Consider the following 21,177-nt stretch of genomic DNA (forward strand, 5'->3'; position numbering starts at 1 on the left):
TAGACAACTTATTATGACGATACGGTAGCGTCATATATAATTATGTAGATTTTGTGACATTTTCATTTTGTCTTGTTATCTAAGGTAGTTAGAGACATCTTGAGATGACTCTAGGTCATCATAAAATTTCCTTTCATTTGATGATGAATGTGGCTCAAATATATGTATCAATTCAATAACCAATGTTAGATAGATCTTTCCAGCATTCTCATCAGAGCTCATAAAGCATACACATTTTAGCCAAGCCATCATCCACATAAATTCCAGAGCAAAAGACATAGTGCTTGTAGGTTCAAACACACCACACTAGTTCTAGGTTCCATCACACAGGTTCAAACGGTTCCATCACATAGGTTCAAACATACACACAGATGCAAATAAGTTCGACATAGGTTCTGACAACACAGTGCACAAAGTTCCAACAACAGAGAAAGTTTGGTGGCAAAGGCATCATCAATCAAAACTGCATTCAGACCTACCTCAATCTTTTTGAAGTTTTAGCATAGCTCGTAGTAGTGCATTAGTCTCTTCAAACTTGGTATGCATCCCCTTCACTTCTTGGGTCTGGCGCAACAAATTTTAGTTTTCTTCAAGTGTTGTTTGGTTGGCTTCAAGTGCCTGCTGAGCAAGAAGTTGTGCTTCCAACTATTCCTGCTTCCTAGCAGCTTCCTCTCTTTCTGCTTGGAGTGTTGCCTCAAACTGACCTTGTAGGCGTGCTTCTATGACTGTCGATGTAGACTAGGTAGTCTTCGACACTTGAGCGACACCAATGTTTGGAAGGAAGGTGGATGAATGGCAGATCTGGCCTAGACTATCAACAACAATCTTGGAGGAAGACTTTTGTGCTTCTCAAATATTATGAGAAATCATACAACATGTGCTAACTTGACACTTCAAAAGCACATGCTAATTACTATGCTACAAATGTCCCATCTTTCCTGCTAATTATACAAAAGACATACTAACAGGTTGTACTAAACTATGAAGCACACATCTACTAACAATTTATATGCCTAAACACCATCAATGTCCACATGTTGTTGTTCTTCAGTACTTGTCAGGCTTCACAAGCCTAAGTAATTAATGGCACACATATTGGATCCAACCAAACATCAGGCAATCAGGTTTGTCTCCATAACTTTTCACATTTTAGTGCAAGAACTAATTAATGACACATAGTTCCTTATAATTGGAACACACAAAAAGCAATAGTATCCGTACTAGGCTATATCGATGGGCAATATTGGACCTAGATCTAGTCCTTTGGTGAAGTTGCACTTGGACTCGGTTTACTTTATTCTTAGCACATTTCTCCTGCACCACAAATGCAATACAGAGGTTTCATTCACATGCACAATTTGCATTGCATATTAACAAAAGTAGATAATGCAGGCATGGACCTGATTCTTTGGGTCACACTAGTACTCAACTAGCTGGATCCATTCCTCTTTCTTCATTTTAGGTGGAGGGTTCTTTGGCCAACAGCTGTTCTCTTGTTAATGAGTCATCAAAGTACTTCCTTTTAAGGTGATACCTCTACTGCCTTACTCCCCTCTTAATGATGTCAGTGCATGTAGCCTTGCTTGGTCTCTCATTCCTAACATCCACATCCAACCTTGATTGAAGCCACACAGATGAATTATTAGACACAATTTTCACATGGGAGTATTGTAATGCATGAAAATATTTGGAAGAATGACATAGCTATCTCACTGGCACTTTCCTAAGAACTTTTGATACTTCTACCTACCCTGCTCATTATCATATTCTTTCCAAGATGTGTAGATAGGCAGGTTGTCTCTAAGGGCAACACCACATTCTGATGCTAGCTTCATGGCTTGAAGTGGGACCTCAGGTCTTTTCTTCCCTTCAACCACCTCCATAGCTAGCTTCTTTCATCTATTAATCATCTTCTCTAAGCCATGACCCATGGTTTTCTTGAAGACATTCTTTAGGGGTGCTACATTGGCAAATAATAATAGAAATGTTTTATTATAGCAGTACCAATTGTAGATAATGAATGGAGAAACTAATGCTTGGAAACACATATTGTTTACCTAGAACTGAGTCATGGACTGGTTCTCCTTTAGTTGTATGACCATTTGAATTAGCAGCATCAAATTGCTCAGCCTACTCATTGATGTCATTGCTTTGCCTAGAGCTGTGTCCACCTGGCAAGTTGTCCGTAGGAATTGTTTCGGTTAACACTGTTTGTGGGAGTAGGTTGCTGAGACAGGTTAGCAGTGGGTCTGGTAGGAATAGGCAATGTGTTTGCACTAGGCAGGAGACATGGCTGCACTGGCCCTGGTGAATCTAGGTGCACTAGGCACTTTGTTTGGACCAGGCGAAGACATGACTGCACTGGTCCTAGTAAATCTTGGAGAACTAGGCACTGTGTTTATAATTTATGTGGTCTGGCTGGCGCTTGTAGTGAGATGGCCTTGCAAATGGCTGCTACTGAATGGCATTTGTATTAGGGTTGGCTTTCAAATTGCCATAGCTACAAGGCAAAATTAGAAACTAGAAAGAAAAGAACTATAATCTCAGCAAAATTCATCATGTTCCAATCTATGCATTCAAAGCCATTAACCTAGTGTTTAGCTAAAAATGAAAATCTCATCTCACTATAACAACTAGTCACTGTAGATAACAAGTGAAGGAAGCAAATCACCTACTACAAGGAGCACACAAAAGAGGATGAGCATGAGGTGCCCAACCTATGGATAGGAGATCACGCGTGATGTGGTTGGTCGAGGATGTAGCAGCTATAGGCGACGGCATCACTGAAGGCATGACGAGGGCAGGAATGGATCCAAGAAGTGCGTCCAGATCAAAGTCGAAGTAGGATCTAGGAGTGGCGATGGTGGCATGATGAGGCCAAGGCTAGGAAGACGATGGCTAGAGGAGGCAGCGGTGCTCTATGTGGAGCCATGGAGATCAGCCGACGGAGGGAGTCAGGGATGTCGGTGGCAAGATGAGCTGCTCCGGCCTCCGGTGTTGGTGTGGCGGCGAGATGGGTGGATCCAAGCATCGACGGAGGTATGGCGGTGGGATGGACGAGTGGCGGCACTAGGTTGAGGGGAGGGAGGAGGAGGCCATGGTCTACATGGATTGGAGATTTTTCCCTTTTGTCTGACCAGCCAAGAGGATAAGGCAAGCTGCAGCAGCGAGGGGAATTTTGGCCTTCTTGAGTGGGAGGCGTGGTGGGTCCCATGTGTCGGTGAGAGAATAAGTGTAGGAGAGCTGCGAGGTGTAGCTGCCAAATTTTGGTCTAGCACGATGGGTCTGCTATGTCGGTGGCAGAGCCTACGCTGGCCAATTTTTGGTCCTGGCACGGTGGGTTCGCTATGTCAGTGATCGTATTAGTAGTATTAGGAATTCAAATAGATTTTTGTGGTAATACATGATTTCAACTAGGAGAAAATGTTAGAAACAAAGTTGTATAATGCATCGAGATCTACCACTTTGATTTTAGTCATTTTTTCATATGACTTTGTTTGGGTAGTTTGAATTTTGAATTTCAAAATATTAGAACCTCGAACAAAATTTTGGGGTAATAAGTAATTTCAAATTTTACATATCTCTCTTATAGTTTCATAAACTATAAGAGAGATACGTAAAATTTGTGAATAAGGTTACTATAACTTTGTCGGATAAACAAATGACTAAAATAAAAGTTGTTGATCTTGATGAGTTCTACAACTTTTATTTTCATGACTTTTTTAGCTGAAACCATTTGGAGTTTCAAAATCTAGTTTAAAGTTGTCATTTTTTTGAAATTCAAATATTGAATTATTCAAACTTTGTCACATGAAAAGATGACCAAATCAACGCAATAAATTGGTAGATCATGATTTTAGAAAAAAATAGAAAAAAAGCATCACATTTGGAGTTAGTATGTGGGAGAAATACTAGTTATAAGTTTTTACCATAGATTAAAAAGAGAAATGATGTTTGCACAATGAATTCATTACAAGAGAGGCTAATTAGCATGCAGGGCCCACATGTCATTCAAACATTGGACCCACATGGCAGTCAAGACTAATTAGCATGTAGGGCCCACATGTCATTAAAGGGGGGTACTTAGCATGATGTGGCTAAGAAGCAGAGGGCACAGGTCAGCCACGCGCACTCTGGCCGGCCACATCTCATCCACTTTTATCGCTGGCCACCCACCTATAGCCTCGCCGTCCACCCCACCTATAAGAGTCATGATGGTGACCACCTACTAGTAGGGGTGGCCAGTGACCCCAACTGCTTCCTCGCTGGGGACCCCAGCTGCTCCCTCACAGCCCCCACCAGCAGCCTCGCCGGCCTAGGCACCTACATCCTCAATGTCCACCACCCTTGCTGGAGCCACGCCGGCCAGACTAGCTAGTGCCTGGCTGATCCCCCACCTGCTACCTCGCTCCCCTCCTCCCCACCAGTAGCCTCATCGACCACCCCAGCTGACAGCTGCTGCCTCACCGACCATTGTACAGGTGAGCTAAGTCAACCATAGCCCTTCCCCTTTAGATTTGTTATTGTAGTGCCTTTAATAGAATTGAAGGATAGAAGCTCGATTTGTAACATTGTGGCACCTAAATTTATCTAGGTCAAGATGGATAAAGGCTAGATTTATAATAGTGCACCATTTAGTGATCACTATATGTCTAGTGTTGAACAATTCATGGAACATGTCAGAAGTAGATTTAGTGCAGATGAGGAAATCAAGTGCCCATGCCGTCGATGCCTGAACCAAATACAAAAAACACAAGATGATGTAGATGAGGATATCCACATAAATGGTATTTCTAGGTGCTATACAAGGTGGATTAACCATGGAGAGGGAGATAATGATGTTGAACAAGATGGTGGCACACTCATTGTTGGTACTGAAGATATATCATGGGATGGAAATGACCAGGCTCCACTTGATGATGAAGGACAAGCTAAAGATGTCATAGAAGATAGTGCACGGGGAGTTTAGGGGTTGATTCAAGATTTGTACACCGCAGCAAGCCATGGCTTCGATGGTAACTTATATCAACAAATCATGGAAGAGGCAAAGCGTGAACTTTATCTAGGTTGCACCGAGGAGTCTTGGCTAACTTTCATTATTAAACTACTACATATAAAAGTATACAATCAGATAACAAATTCTGGGTTCAATGCATTTCTTGAGTTGCTTTCAACATTGTTGAAGAATGTTACTAGTCTCCCTAAGTCCTATAACAAAACTAAAGCTCTACTTCGGAAGCTTGGTTTTGGTTATGTTTTTATTCATGTGTGCAAGTATGATTGTGCCTTATTTTGGAAGGACCATGCCAATGATGATAATTGCCTAGTTTATGGTGAATCAAGATGGAAAGTGAATAAGGAGGGTAGAAAGAAAGTTCCTCTCAAGGTCCTGCATTACTTTCTAATAATTCCATGCCTTCAAAGGCTTTTTATCTCAAAGTAGTAGGCATAGTATGCAAGATGGCACAAGGATAAAAGGGTACCAGTTGAAAATGAAATGAGACATCTTGCTGATGGAGAAGCTTGGAAAGAATTTGATGATACTTTTAAGTCTTTTGTAGATGATCCCCATAGTTTGAGGTTAGCCATTGCTACTGATGGATTTAACCCATTTGGTCAGATGACCAATTCATATAGCATCTGGCACGCGATAGTGGTTCCATACAATTTTCCACCATGGATGTGTATGGACCAATCCAATTATATGTTTGCTTTAATTATTCTAGGCAAAAAATCACCAAGCAAAGAAGCTGGTAATTCATTCACAAAGCCCAAAGCTTGTTATGTTCTAATGCCAGAAGCAAAGAAGTTCTTGCAATTTGTTAGCAATGTTAATTTTTCAGATGGCTATGCCTCTAATATATCAAGATGTGTCAATATGGAGGGAGGAACAATGCATGGGCTAAAAACACATGACTATCATATACTATTGCACGTATTTTACTAGTTGGCCTTTGTGGTTCACTGCGCAAAGATGTATATGAAGTAATTGCTAAATTGGGTAGGTTTTTGGGACAACTTTGCTCAAAAACTCTAAAGGTTGATGCACTACACTAGATGAAGAAAGATATTGTAATTATCCTTTGCAAACTCGAGAAAATTTGTCCTGCTGCATTCTTTGATGTTATGGTTCACCTAGCAGTACACTTACCTGATGAGGCACTCCTTAAGGGGATGGTTCAGTATGGATGGATGTATCCCATTGAGAGAAGATTGGGCACCTTTAAGTGTTTCATCCGCAATAAAGCAAGATCTGAAGGATCTGTTGCAGAGGCATACACTGCCTTTGAGTGTATGACCCAATGCTCAACATATTTTAGTGAAATTATTACTAAGTTCACTAGGCCTGAAAGAAACTTAGATGGAGCACAGAACATCTCACCCAATGATTACTCTATTTTTGGTCCTAGTATTAACCTGTTGGGTGCTTCAAAACTTCATTACCAAGATAATAACTATGACTCCATGGTTTGGTTTGTTCTAAATAATTATGAAGAGGTTGATGAATACAAAGAGTGAGTAATTGCTGTCATTTCATTTCTACCAACTTTATTCAATATTAGTGTCACAATAAACTAATTAACTTCTTCCTTTGTAGCATGTATAGGGCAGAATTGGAACAACAACAGGTCAACACTATTGAAAAATGATGTCAACACAATTCCCTGCATGGCTCGAGAAACATGTGCGTGCAACTTTTACAACCTGACTGAATCATTTATGATACAATAAATTTACAAACTCACCAATTCTCTGTGTTTTCCTGCAGATTACCAGATTGAAATATGAAGGCACAACAAATGTTGTTGAAGACCTATACTCACTCGCATGTCGGCTGGATAGGCATGTGTGATCATACATAGCCTATATAATCAATGGGGTACGGTACCACATTATGGCTCATGAGGCACACAGGAAAACACAAAACTCCACCATCAAGACTGCAGGTACTCACAACGATGACACTATTGACTTCTATGGGACAATCATAGACATTATTAAGTCGAATTACACTAAGAACAGCAAAGGAGATAGATCTGTTATCTTATTATGGTGTGAATGGTACAATCTTGAGGGAAGAACATACCAGATGAAAGATGATGGTTACTTCAAGAGCATTAACATCGAAGGCCGATGGTATAAGAATGATCATTTCATTCTAGCCACAAAAACTTCACAAGTATTTTTCTTGGAAGATACAAAGTTAGGTCCATGTTGGCCAGTGGTACAAGAATTTGGCCACCGACATATATTTGATGTTGAAGAGTCCGATGAAAAACAACCAATCCATGAACAAATATAGATGAGATGTCAGGAGGCATACCAAGAGGACAATACTTCGTCGAGAGATTGTACAGTGGGAGATATTTTTCCTAATATGGATTTGTTGCACATGGATAATCAACCAGGCAGCCCTATTAGTGCAGACCTTGTCGAGAGCATCCGTCAACATCAACAAACACCTCAAGGTGATGAAACAGACAACGAAGATGAAGATGAAACCTTCCTTGAGTACCATAGTCAAGACGAAGCGAGTATATCAGAAGAAGACAGTGATGATGACTAACCTTTGCATTTCTAGAGCTATTTGTGAACCATGAACTTCTATTAGTGATTCTGCTGTATCAGAATTATGCTATTAAAATTTGTATTTGAATTATGAAATTGTAAGACCTTGAATGCAATGATTCTAGTTTCAATGTTAAACTTGATTTATAAATTCTATTCTATGCACATGTAACCTATTAGAAGTTACATATAGGCTATATGCTGCCAAAATATCATGGATATGTTATATGCTACCCAGAATTCATTGAGATGATATATACTACAAAAATTCTGGGTTTTTATGATAACCTGACAGAGTCATGGAAATTATAGGATCTGTCATGATATATATATGCTGGAAGTTACATACATGCTGCCAAAATTATATCACACACAGGTTACACATCAAAGCAAAAGGGATGTTTAATTCCAACATAAATCAGAAAGGCGCATATTTCATCACACAGACATGTTACACATCCATGCACACAAGAGATGTCCAAAAGCACAAAAGCACATATTTCATACTAACTGCAAATACATCCTGGATAACAGGTTCAATACAACATGTCCTAGCCTACTTCATCATCATAGCCAAAAGCATATCTAATGTGGCCAATATATCCAACCTACTTCACAACATGTCCTACTTCATCATCATTGCCTACTTCAACACTATAGTTACTACCAAAAGGATGACCAACACTAGGAATGTTACATTCAGACAGCCACATACAAGACAAATGCACCTTCCCATGCCTTCCCTATTCTTGGCAACCATTTCCTTCACCTTGTTCAGAATGTGCTCTAAGCTATCAATTTTTTCCACCAGCTTAGGAACTTCTGTTGTCGAAGCTGTTGCAATGGTTGAGGAAGCTGATAGTAGATAACCATTATCATCAAGGAACATCACATATTCTTCCTCAAACCAATACCTAGTACATGTCCCCTGTAACCAAATTAAAACAATAGGAAAATTAACATCAATAGTGCAGCCACTGAATGCTAAAAACACTACCATTCTCAGGCATGCCATTCAAACAAGAATGAAATTTGGGTAGTGCAAAATGATTATAACACTGACATTTCGATAGTTCTTCCTAGGGCACTTGAAACTCAGACTATGCGGCAGTGGTAGTAAACACCCTCATGTCCTTGCAATCTGGGCACATTATCAACGGCAACCCTGGTCACATCATCAATCGACACCTGTAGCTCGACAGTAGTGGGTGGAGGCGCTACAGCAACAATAGCAAGGGGTGCGGGTTGCTGAGAAATCGTAGCTAGCGCTTGACCGTCCGAGTGCTAGTAGTAGATGACGATGCCTGCAACATGAGAACTTGAGAGAGCAGGGATTGATTAGGCCTCACACACCAACTAGAAAAGGGGGACGGTGAGCGACGGGGAAAGGCAATGGAGGGGAAACAGGGAAGGGGATGAGGTGGCACTACCACAATGGAGCACTTGGGGACTAGGAGCATGCCGCCAACCAACGAGATGGAGTCACTGTCGGTCACCGGAGATCCGCGCTCTGCCCAGCGGGCTTGCAGCGGATCTGCACGCTGGCTCCGCCCAGAGGCCACCGCATCGTCAGTTGGGGAGATGGGGAGCTAGCTCCACCTAGAGGTCACCCACCGCCCGTCGTGCTCCACCTAGATGCCGCCATGCCATCAGTTAGGGAGATGGGGAGCTGGCTCCACCTAGAGGCCGCCCACTGCCTGCCGCCGTCTTTAGTTGGGGAAATGGGTATATTGACATTGGGTCCATCATGTTTGAAATAACAAACAGTGATGCTCCACATCCGTCACATAAAAACAACACAAATCATCATAAAAATGCCACTGTCAACTGGTTCCAATGACTTACATTTTGTGATGACACTTGGTACCTTTATGTGACAAAAAAATAGTGTCATGATAAATAGTTCTGGTTGTCCTGATTTTATGATGCTACAAACTTTTGCGTCATATTATGATATATTATATGACAATAATTTGCCCAGTCATGAGGATTTTTGTCATAGAAACAAGGATTTCTTGTATTGTTGGTAAGATTGATAGCACTCTCATTGTCACATAGCAATGGCACTTGCTTGAACTTGATTCCAAAATCAATCAAAGTAGCCTTCATCCAAAGTAATTGTACACAATAATTACCGGCAGAAATGTACTCCATTTTGGTAGTTGAAAGTGCTACACTATTTTGCTTCTTTGATGACCAAGACACAAGTGATCTTTCCAATAGTTGACATGTGCCCGATGTGCTCTTTCTCTTAACTTTGCATCCCGCATAATCCAAATTGAAATATCCAATAAACTCAACCTTAAACCATTGGGATACCACAATCCAACATTTTGTGTATGCTTCAAGTACCTCAATATTCTCTTTGTTGCTTTCAAATGACTTTCTCTTGGTGAGGCTTGAAATCTAGCACAATGCATACACTAAACATCACATCCAGCCTTGATGCGGTCACATAGAGTAGGTTTCCAATCATAGACCGATACATCTTTTGATCCACAATATTGCCACTAGCATCACTATCCCAAGCTTCCATTTGTCCCCATTGGTGTAGTAATAGCTTTAGCATCAACCATTCCAAACTTCTTGAGCATGTCTTTGATGTACTTGCCTTGACTCACAAATGTGCCATTCTTCATTTGCTTGATTTAAAGACCAAGGAAGTAACAAAGCTCTCCAATCATGGACATCTCAAACTCACTTGCCATCATCTTTCCAAACTCCTCACAAAAATCTTAATTGGTTGATCCAAATATAATATCATCAGCATCGATTTGCAACACAAATAAGTCATTACCTAGCTTCTTGGTGAAGAGAATGGTGTCAACCTTTCCCATCTTAAATCCCTTAGAGAGTAGGAAATCCCTCAATCTCTCATACCATGCTCTTGGTGCTTGCTTTAAACCATACAAAGCCTTTTTCAACTTGTAGACATAGTTGGGCTTCTTCTCATCTTAAAAACTGAGAGGTTGCTCAACATACACAAGCTCATTGATGTACCCATTTAGAAATGCACTCTTCACATCCATTTAGTACAACTTGATGTTGTGGGCACAAGCATAGGCTAACAAGATCCTAATTGCTTCCAATCTTGCAACCGAGGCATATGTTTCTCTAAAGTTAAGACCTTCAACTTAAGTGTAACCTTGAGCCACTAATCTTGCTTTGTTCCTTACAACTATCCCATCTTGATCTTGCTTATTCTAAAAGACCCACTTGATTCCAATCACATTATGATCCTTAGGCCTCTCAACTAACTCCCATACTTGATTTCTTGTGAAGTTATCTAGTTTTTCATGCATAGCATTGACCCAATCAATATCCTTCAAAGCTTCACCTATCTTCTTTGGTTCAATGGATGACACAATGAGAATGTTCACAAAATGATGATATTCTTGATCCTTGTTTATACAACTCTTGAAATATCACCAATGATACAATCCAAAGGGTGATGTCTTGCAACATTGTTGGTTGGAACACTTGCACTCAATTGCTTGCATTTGATTGATCCTTTGGTTGAGATGATATACTAGCCACTTGTTGATCTTGCACTTGAGATGATGAACTAGCTTTGATTTGATCATGAGAATCACAAGCTTGCACATTTGAGTTAGAGAACACTTGATTCTTGTCATCTTCAACTTCAATCACTTCTCTAGGCCTTACATCACCAATGTCCAAGTTCTTGATTGCATTGACCAATTGAGTGCCTCTCACATCATCTAGATTCTCATCTTCCTCTTAGAAACCATTGGTTTCATCAATTCCACATCATGAACCTCCTCAAGAGTACCACTAGCTAAATTCCAAACTCTATAAGCCTTGCTAGTAGTGGAGTAACCAAGCAAGAAACCTTCATCACATTTCTTTTCAAACTTACTCAATCTTGTGCCTTTCTTCAATATGTAGCATTTGCAACCAAAAACTCGAAAATATGCAATGTTGGGCTTTCTTCCATTCAAGAGCTCATATGGTGTCTTCTCCATCATGCGGTGATAATAGAATCTGTTGCTATAGTAGCAAGCTGTGTTATTGCTTTGGCCAAAATGAATAACTCACATTATATTCACTCAACATTGATCTTGCTATGTCATCAAAGTTCTATTTTTCCTCTCAACTAGGCCATTTGATTAAGGAGTGTACTTGGCCGAAAATTGATGCCTAATCCCAAATTCATCATACAATCATCAACTCTTGTGTTCTTGAACTCACTTTCATTATCACTCTCACTTTCTTGATGGTGGTCTCAAACTCATTATGAATTCTCTTGATGAATGTCTTGAAGGTTGCAAAACACATCACTCTTATCAATAAGAAAGAACACCCATGTATCTAGTGAAATCATCCACAATCACAAATCCATATCTGTTTCTTCCACAATGCTAGTGTATGTGGTTGGTCCAACAAGTCCATGTGCAACAACTCAAATGCCTTAGATCTACTCATCATGCTCTTCTTAGGATGTGTGTGTTACCAACTTGTTTTCCAGCTTGACATCACTACATAGCTTATCCTTCTCAAATGTGACGTCTTTCAAGCCTCTAACTAGATCATGCTTGATCAACTTATTCAATTGTTTTATTCCACATGAGCAAGCCTTCTATGCCATCACCAACCCATGCTAAACTTAGTGAACAAACATGTTGACAATCGAGCTTCTCTAGCATTGAAATCAACCAAGTATAGATTCTCATATCTAAATCCTTTGAATATCAAGTTAAAGCCTCTACACTTATGATTTCTACATCATCCACACCAAATATGCACTTGAAACCAAGATCACATAATTGACTTACCAACAATAGATTGAAGTTCAAGCTCTCTACTAGTAGCACATTGGAAATGCTCAGTCATTGTATATTGCAGTCTTACCAAGTCCTTTTACTTTGCTTTTGCCATTGTCACCAAATGTGATACTATCAATCCCATTGCTCTCATTTCATTGATTGAATTGAACATTCTTGAATCACTAGTCATGTGTTGTGTGCACCCACTATCAAGCACCCAATGCCTTCTTCTTCAGCTTTATAATTGACCTACAAAAGAAGATCAATTCTTTTAGGTACCCAAACTTGCTTGGGTCATTAAGGGTTAGTTACCAAGGTCTTTGGTACCCAATGGCCTTCTTCTTTGGCCCACAATTAGTGTACCAATAAACTTAGCCTTCACACCATTGGCACCGCTTAACAAGCATGTAATAAGAATCAAATCTAATTGAGGATACACTAGGTTGCTGTTCTTGTTGTCTTACAATATTGCTCTATATGCCAACTTGCTTGCATCTATTGCAAAACCGACCATTGCCCTTCACAAAGCTAGCTTTGGGAGTGATAAAGGTTGCCTTATCTTTCTTGGGTATATCCCAATCCCTCTTTATTGATAGAAAATCTTTGGCTACCCAAGCACTTTAGCAAGCGGCATCTCCACCATAGATTGCCTAAGGCATGAGTGAGCTCATTCACCTCCTTCTTGAGGGTCTCATTTTCCACCATTAGTGAGGCATCACAAGTGAAACCATCACTCAAAGGTGAAGTAGAAAGTGGTAGTGCTACAAGAAGGGTTAGTGGGAGCAACAATAATGGGCTTATAAAAAGATTCATCAATAATATCACAAGTTAGTCCCACATCACATGACATAATCACTTCCTCCTTCTTGGCTTCTTCCTCCTTGACTTGCTTGAGAGAGAGGAGTGAGCCTTTTCAAAAGATGCGTAAAGATCCTGCCAACCCTTCAGACAGATACAAAGGGGAGTGATACCCCTAGAGAGATCTCAAAAGTTGCTCAAAGAGGCAAAGCAAGCATAATGCACATATTAGTTTAGGCATCCAAGAACAGTCTTGTTTGGTACAAATGAACCCTTCTGGAGCACCTCTATAGGAACTATCAAACGATTCTGTACATTGCAACTTGCATGTTACTATAAGAATTGTTATAAAAGGGGGAGTTCAAAAAGGTCTACCTCTAGTCCAATATAAATCAGAAGTGAAAGCTGCCTTTGTAAGACTGTGAACGCTCACATGGCATGATGCATGGTACCGCTTAAGCCCCTTCAGCCATGATATAATTTTCAGATTCCATTGCAAATACCAAACTCTCAGAATCTAATACAGTGAATAGTCCATAAAACCATGCAAGTTTGTCGCCCAAATTGCACTCAACTTATGCAACTTGGTTGAACATTTGAATGTGAGGGGTGAGCTCAACGTTTTAGCTCTATAAAAGCCTCAGCATGCTGACCAAATCTACACAAACTCTAACACCAATAACTTGTAGTGTGCTCTGCTTTCAACTCTTCCAATAGCATTGTGAGTTTGTAACTAGCCCTAGAAATGAGAGCAGAGAGTGAAAGGAAGGTAAGAAGGGGAAGGTTTATCAGAGCGCTCAAAGAGTGTCATTCGCGACTTACATCATCCGCTGGTGTTTGATCAGACTCCTCTGTTGGCGTGACTAGAAAGTGTGCAGTACATTTGTCATCTCCACACATCTACAGCCAAGCTTCGTCTTCAGCCCATGCAGAAACTATAAGAGCACCACAGGTGTTACAACCAAGATCTAAAGCATTCAGCTACAGTGGGATCCTCACAAACTGTGAAACTGAGAGAAAATGTTGCAACTCTGTTTTCTGCTATTTGACAATTGTGTTTGGTTTCACTGATTGTACTATCCATAGTCTACTAACAGAGATCCACTTTTGGTTAGGTGTATCTGATGAAACGGTAGCATCAGGGTGATCAAACTCTGTGTATATCATTCTGAGTTTCCACATTTTCCTGATGTTCCATGAAGTTAATTGAATAAAGGTTCTTAGCTCTCCACTTGAGCATCCTGTTCCTTCATATGTCCTTCAAAATAATCTTCAAAGATTTACCGCTCGAGGCGATTCGAAAATATTTCACAGTAGAGAATGTGCAGTTCTGAAGGGCGGGCCTGGTGCAAGCGGTAGAGTCTTACCGCCTGTGACCGGAAGGTCCTGGGTTCGAGTCGCGGTCTTCTCGCATTGCATAGGCAAGGGTAAGGCTTGCCACTGACACCCTTCCCCAGACCCCGCACAGAGCGGGAGCTCTCTGCACTGGGTACGCCCTTAGAGAATGTGCAGTTCTCATTTTCAATTAATAATATATATAACTACAAACACAGTTGAAAAGCTCATCATTGCTCGACAAACAGAGAAGAGGACAAAAATATAATACAGTTACATACTGTAAGATAGATGAAATATATCACAAAGTACACAAGTGTCCATGTCACCTGAAGACCTGATGTAAACTGCATGAAACTAAATACTATATCTTCAATTTCTCAACAGAAGTTTTAAGTGAGAAGCATAAAAGGTAAAAGAACAGGTTACTAGCCTAATCCAGTTAGAACAAGATAGGCGTAAGTATCCTCCTACCCCTCAGAAAAAAATATAGTTAAAGGTAGCTTTTTAGTAGTAATAAAAGCAGCAAGTTTGTAAGTGCATTATTAAACAAAGAGAGAATGCTTATGAGCTTATATTCTACTGTTTTATTACTTCCTGGCTGCCAGTTTCAACTTTGATCCAATATGGATAAAAGGACACGGAACAACACCTTGTGCAAACACTTACCCAATAGGTTTTACTTGCAATTGATATGTTTACAATTGCATCATTAGATTAAAAAGTTATATTGAACAAGTTGGTTTTTACATTCCAATTACCATAAGATTATGTAAGGATCACCGCACCAGTCAAACAGAAAAGGGACACAACAAAATGCCAGGTATCATAACTTGCTCGGTGACAAGGGAGCAATCTATAAGAGATCCAACAAAGCAATTTACACATAAAAATATGTCATAAATGAACAGGGAGTAAACAATTACCATCACCATATGTTTATGCTTGTGCAACATAGAAAAAATAGGCATCATGAGAAGTCAAACTTGACAACTAAATTTTGTTTGTGAATCTGTTTATACAACACATAGAACATTGAGGGCATTTGACATGATAACACCCTACATCATATGACTTGAGACACTTCACAAACTAATCATCTAATAATATCTCATAGCAGAAAATGTCATACCAAATCGCTTACGTATTCATATTAGAGCACAGCCAACATCTGTACAGCACAGCCAACATCTGTACAGCATATCAAGAGCTAAAGGCCATATTTCATGCCACCTCACATGATTCATCGCAACCACCAGTTACACCCTGCTCAAGTTTTCTATCGATGGCGACCAGAGTTAGCCTTGATATAGGTTTCCTGAGCAAACCGGCTAAGCCAGGTTTGCATGTCAGCTAAGCCGGTTTGACCTATTAGTAGAACTTGGAGATTCGGGTGGAATTCATGTGTATACAATCTCCAAGTGGGGTAAGACCTCGCCACCCTATAAATATAAAGGATCACAGACGATTGGGGATATCCAACCGATCAAAAAAATTAATTTACTATTTTATCTTTTCCAATTGTAACCCCATTATTTTCTGTTCTTCACTCATCTCAGTGGCCTTTGAGGGCGTTCTAGGTGGCCTACCAACCCTACAATAGCCCTAGGTATGCCTCCCTGATGGGCTCCTTCCCAGGAGGCATTTGTAGGGTTTTTTTCCTGTGAACACCGGCTAAGCCCAGTTCAGAACTAGATAGGCCGGCTTTGCTGAGTCCCTCGTGAGGTGATCTTCATGCGATCTGTGCATACTAGCACTTTGGTGTGTGGCCTGGATTTGCACCAACATCTATCTTGCAATGGCGATTGATCTTCCTCCCTGGGCTATTAAGGCCATTGATAAAATTAGAAGAGGTTTTACTTGCGTGGAAGGAAGGAAGCCAAAGGACTAGGTGTGCCGTTCATGAGAGCTTGGCGGGCTAGGTGTTTCGGGTCTCAAATCTCTTGGCTAGGCACTTCGAGTGAGATGGCAGTGATTACAAAAGACACAGCCCAATACCATAGTCAACATTCACAATTCAAACAGGCAGCTGTATTCAAGCCCTTTTCTCCATGGCGGTGATTACAGAGATTGGTGATGGCACCAGTACTATCTTCTGGAAAGACAAGTTGTTGCTTGAGCAACATATTGAGGATTTAGCTCCTCACCTTTTTGAATTGGTGCCCAAAAGAGCAAATAAGAGAATGGTGCTGGAAACCCTCACAAACCATCAATGCATTCATGACTTACAGGGTGCTTTGACAGAGGGTGCCATTGCTGATTTCCTTACTCTATGGGATTTGATTGCCGAGCTCCAGCTCCAATAAGATGACAGATAAGCTCATAAGGATGTATGGTGCCTATCTGGCCAATATACAGCCAAGTCAGCCTATGATGCTCTTTTTCAAGGTGCTGTCTATTTGGCCATTGGGAGCGGATATGGAAGTCTTGGGCACCTGCTAAATGCCGGTTCTTCCTCTGGTTTGTGGCTCACAACCAATGTTGGACAACAGATGGATTGGCGCAGCAAGGTCTTAACCATCCGAAACAGGTGGTGCAGAGCTGCTTCAGCTGTGTTTACCCAAAGAAAAAAGCTGCTTCAGCTGTGAGTGGCCCCACCCAGCAAGGTTTAAACTCCCTAATCATCTTGGGTGCATGGATTCTCTGGAAACACAGGGATGACTGTGTTTTAATTGGAGTTACAACAAGGCTCTCCACGGCCCTCTCCCTTGCTGGTGAGGCGTCCCAGCTCTGGGGTATGGCAGGACCTAAGGGGCTATCTTTCATCACAGCCCCTAGTTTGGGTAACTAGGTTACTAGGTTGGGTCGCCCTTTTACAATTTTACAGGCATGAATTTAATCTGTTTTCCTTGTGGGGAAGGGGGGGTTTGTAATTCTCTTCTTTGCAGCACTCCTGCGTGACCGAGAATAAAAAAACACCAGTTACACCCTTCATAGCTTTTCAGATGTATAAAATTTATGTCATAGGTATTGTTTTCATCATAAAATACACAGTATCAGAACGTATTTGAAAATACGCCTATTTCTGCCTCAAATGCATGCCAGGGCATATGTACTGCCAGAATCATTTCATTAATTCATTCAGAAGCCAAATTTATAAAATAGGGTACCCATAGTTCAAATTAAACTAGAAGACCAAGAAGAATTGCAGCATATGGTCCAAAGAAGGGAAATTGTGCTCTTGGCGCTATTTCTCAACCAGTTTCTAAAACATATAATAATGTTTTTGCATCAGCTCATGGCAGTAAATAGCTAACCAACCTTGCTTCATCATCAAAATCTATTCATCCAAACACTCTCCCCGCCACTAGTGACCAAGCTCAGCTGGATAGAACAGGAGACAGACAACACAAGCTGTCCATAAATGCTGAATGGTGCAAGCAACAGAACTTGGTTAAGAAATATGGAGAGAAGAGGATTTGCAGCTAGCGAGTATGGCTATTGAGAGTGGTTGGTGACCAAGCTCTGATAGTTGGATTACGTATGGGTTAAACATAGTCAGAGAGATCAGAGAGGGCGAGGACAGAGGTCACTCCAAACTGGATATAAGTTTCAGGGGATGGATACTGTCAGCAAACCAGGATTACTGCGGCAGCAACCAGGATTGCAGGGTCAGCCAGTGAAAACAGTGAAGTCGAGTAGGTGGGTCTACAGAGAACCATGGAAGAGAGATGGGTGTTGTGAGAATGTAGGACAATGCACAGAGGAGGTAGAAGGAGAAGGAGGGAGGCAACTACATTCAACCTCAGTGAGTGGCACATGATACAATGATTCAGGTTAATGAAGTGGAGATGAAGATAACAGAGAATCAGCACTATTTGGATGATTAGTTAAGTTACTTGACAAGGAAGCAAGATTTATTATACCAAACTATTATAACTCATGAATGCCTCAGCTGAAGAGTTTGGTTTAGAATACATAATAAAGAGCAAGCGATTGTTGACGAAGTCATGGATGCTGTGAAAAAGGCACAACCGCACAAGACAGAAGGCGATGGCAGAGTGGTTCAATTACTTGTAATACTGCCAAACTATTCAAGATAGCAAGTTATTCTGCCCATCACATAAATAACAACTCTAGAAAAAAAATAATTTCACTTTATTCCCTAAGAAGAAATATAGCAATTCCAGTTGTATAGAGACAAACGGGAAACACAACTACTGTCTACAGACTTAGTTATAACTTACAATATACTCTCTCCATTCCAAAATATAGTTCCCTTTAGGTTTGTCCAAAGTCAAATTTCCTCAACTTTGACCAAGTTTTTAGAAAAAAAAAAAATCATAACATCTACAGTTATGAAAACATATTTCATGGATAATTTAATGAAACTAATTTGATCCTGTAGACGTTGGTGCCTTTTTCTATAAACTTGGTCGAACTGAAAAGATATTTGACTTAGCATAAAGCCAAAGTGAACTATAATTAACAAAGGGTGTGGGTAACTTCAGTAGTGACATAGCCCCATTCGCTTTGCTGAAAAAACGAGCAAAAACACTGTTCTGACTGATTTGTTGTGAGAAAAAAATACTGTTCCGGCTAAAAAACAAGCTAAAAAGTACGGATTATAAGACAAACGATCAGGGAAAAAACTACTGTCTACAGACTTAGTCTATTTATTTTCATATTCAGTGTCTTAAGCTCGTATAATTGGAAAAGAAAGGGAAAAAATAATAATAACTAACACCTTACATTAGCAGATTATCCAGAACTGGAATATCAAATGGTAACTTCATGACTCCAAGGGCAATAAACATGAGCAAGAACCACGCAGGAAATGTCATCATGCATAGCACTAAGAAAGACTTCTGTCCTGAAAAAAACAAAGATGAGAACAAAAGGAAGCAATTTCAGTCCGAATCCTACAGTTATAGCTTTATGGATTCACAATTGCAATAATAATAATTAGCACCAAATGATAGGTACAGTAGCTTGGTATGGATGAAATGGTGGGGGCATCATCACCTTCGCAAGCGCGCGTCTCAGTGTTGTCGACTACCCACTCGGCGGCCTCGCGGAGGCGGCGCTCGGGCTCGCTCTCCGGCTTCCCGATGGGCGTGGTAGCGATGAGGTCCATGAACGCGGAGTTCTTCGCCTCCATGGATGCGGCGGCCGACGCATCGTCGTCGGAGACGCCGATGGCGCGGCGCACCTCCGCGACGGACGGCTGGGCGGGGGGCGCGGTCGCAGAGCCCTGCTGCCCCGGTGGCGCGCGGCGGCGGATGATGCGGCGCGCGGGTTCTCCGGCGGAAGAAGCGGAGGCGGCGGTGATCACGGCGCGACGGGGGGCGCGGGCAGCGGCGGCGGTGGCGGTGGCGCCGGCGAGGGCGAGGCGGCAGGCCATTGGGAGTTTCTGCAGGAAAGCACGCAGGGGGTGGGATCGGCGGTCGTGTGGACTGTCTGTGAACTGGACTGTGGGAGTGGATAAAAAGCTAATGGAATGGGGCCTACTACCTGAGAAACGCTGAGTCGCAGACAGTCGGGCCATCAGTTATACTCCCTCCGTCTAAAAAAACTAATAATTCTAATGTTCATATCTTTTTTCTTAAAAAAATATGTAATTATAGAGTTAGGTATCATCTTTTCAATAAAACTCATCAATTAAAAATATTCCTACATAACTAAAAAATTACCATCCTTAACAAAAACATTCTATAAGACAACCACTTCTATAATGATAAAAGAGGGGTAAATACATAATTTTACACATACACTAATCTTATCTAAAAAACCGAGATTTACATTCTTTCTGTGACGGCGGGAGTTCATATTTAGGCCAGACTTGCCCAGGTAAGAGAAACCAGAAACCCCAACGCCTACTTCAGTGGAGATTTTTTTTATTTTTAATCTTTTTCTAAACACAAATTCCAAATCTAACACTGTTATTTTATTTTATTTTCAAATTTACCCCGTTCTGCCGCGCCACATGCGTCGGAGCTGCATGTTCTACCACGTCGAACGACGACTTTCACGTGAAAATACTTGCCGCGCCACTCCCGTTGGCGCTCTGTAACACCCTAGTGTTACGATCTTGTTTAGCACCGCGATTTAGACCTAAGAGGATTTACCGAAATAATTTTCTCGGATTTTAAAATTTAGCTTATGTTTAAAAGCGTCATTTTGGCGAGTTATATTGAACGGCGGGTTTTAAAAACACGCATGGAATGACGAGCGAGTGTTATGTGGTTCACCTTGATGGACTAGACTAAATATCTAAGTAGATTCACCTAGGACGTAAAAGTATTTAAAATTTGTCCGATAACGATTCTAGCAAGTAAATGGCAAATGGCTTGTTTGGTTGGATTGAGCATGAAAACAATTTTTATAAACCAAATTTGTTGAAAGTAAAAATTTGCTAAATAATAAAACCTTAGAGTTTTAGTTATGACTGTTAATGCATAAAGTTGTTTAGAAAATGAATTTTTAGAAGCTAAAATAATCTAAAATATAAACAGGAAAAAATCGTATCACCAGCAGGATATAAACATTGTGAATATGTGGGTATGCTTATTCGAGTGTTAATGTGATGTTTGTTGGTTTAAAAATTAATATGAACAAAATAGAAATAAAAATGGGAGTGTTGGCGCTGCTGCTGGCTGGGTCGCTGCTGCTTGCTGGCTGCTGGCTGCTTACCCGCGCACACATGCGCCCACTTGTGCTGGCCACGCTGCCTCACATGCATACACTG

At 40.9% G+C, this 21,177-nt stretch overlaps 1 protein-coding gene and 1 long non-coding RNA gene across 4 annotated transcripts; both read right to left on the minus strand.

Moving 5' to 3' along the window:
• Positions 1–800: 800 nt before the first annotated feature.
• LOC136551582 (uncharacterized) lies at positions 801–3,092 on the minus strand. Its single transcript, XR_010782622.1, has 5 exons — positions 2,718–3,092; positions 2,058–2,171; positions 1,401–1,960; positions 1,222–1,314; positions 801–1,072 (listed from the first exon to the last, which is right to left on the minus strand). It is a non-coding gene; the product is annotated as an uncharacterized lncRNA (long non-coding RNA).
• An 11,339-nt stretch (positions 3,093–14,431) lies between these two features.
• Positions 14,432–19,906, minus strand: LOC136551583 (probable NAD(P)H dehydrogenase subunit CRR3, chloroplastic). 3 transcript variants are annotated; one of them, XM_066543132.1, is made up of 3 exons: positions 19,455–19,905; positions 19,182–19,302; positions 14,432–14,695 (listed from the first exon to the last, which is right to left on the minus strand). In XM_066543132.1, exons 1-3 carry the CDS (start codon positions 19,831–19,833, stop codon positions 14,680–14,682), a joined length of 516 nt encoding a protein of 171 aa, XP_066399229.1. In that variant the 5' UTR covers positions 19,834–19,905; the 3' UTR covers positions 14,432–14,679. The 3 variants fall into 3 exon arrangements, with proteins under 3 accessions (XP_066399229.1, XP_066399228.1, XP_066399230.1); XM_066543131.1 differs by lacking the exon at positions 14,432–14,695 and adding an exon at positions 18,404–18,965 and having other exon boundaries at positions 19,455–19,906; XM_066543133.1 differs by lacking the exon at positions 14,432–14,695 and having other exon boundaries at positions 19,073–19,302; positions 19,455–19,904.
• Between the last annotated feature and the right edge of the window lie 1,271 nt (positions 19,907–21,177).

This window comes from Miscanthus floridulus, chromosome 4, assembly GCF_019320115.1.
Source record: "Miscanthus floridulus cultivar M001 chromosome 4, ASM1932011v1, whole genome shotgun sequence".
Lineage (NCBI taxonomy): Eukaryota > Viridiplantae > Streptophyta > Magnoliopsida > Poales > Poaceae > Miscanthus > Miscanthus floridulus.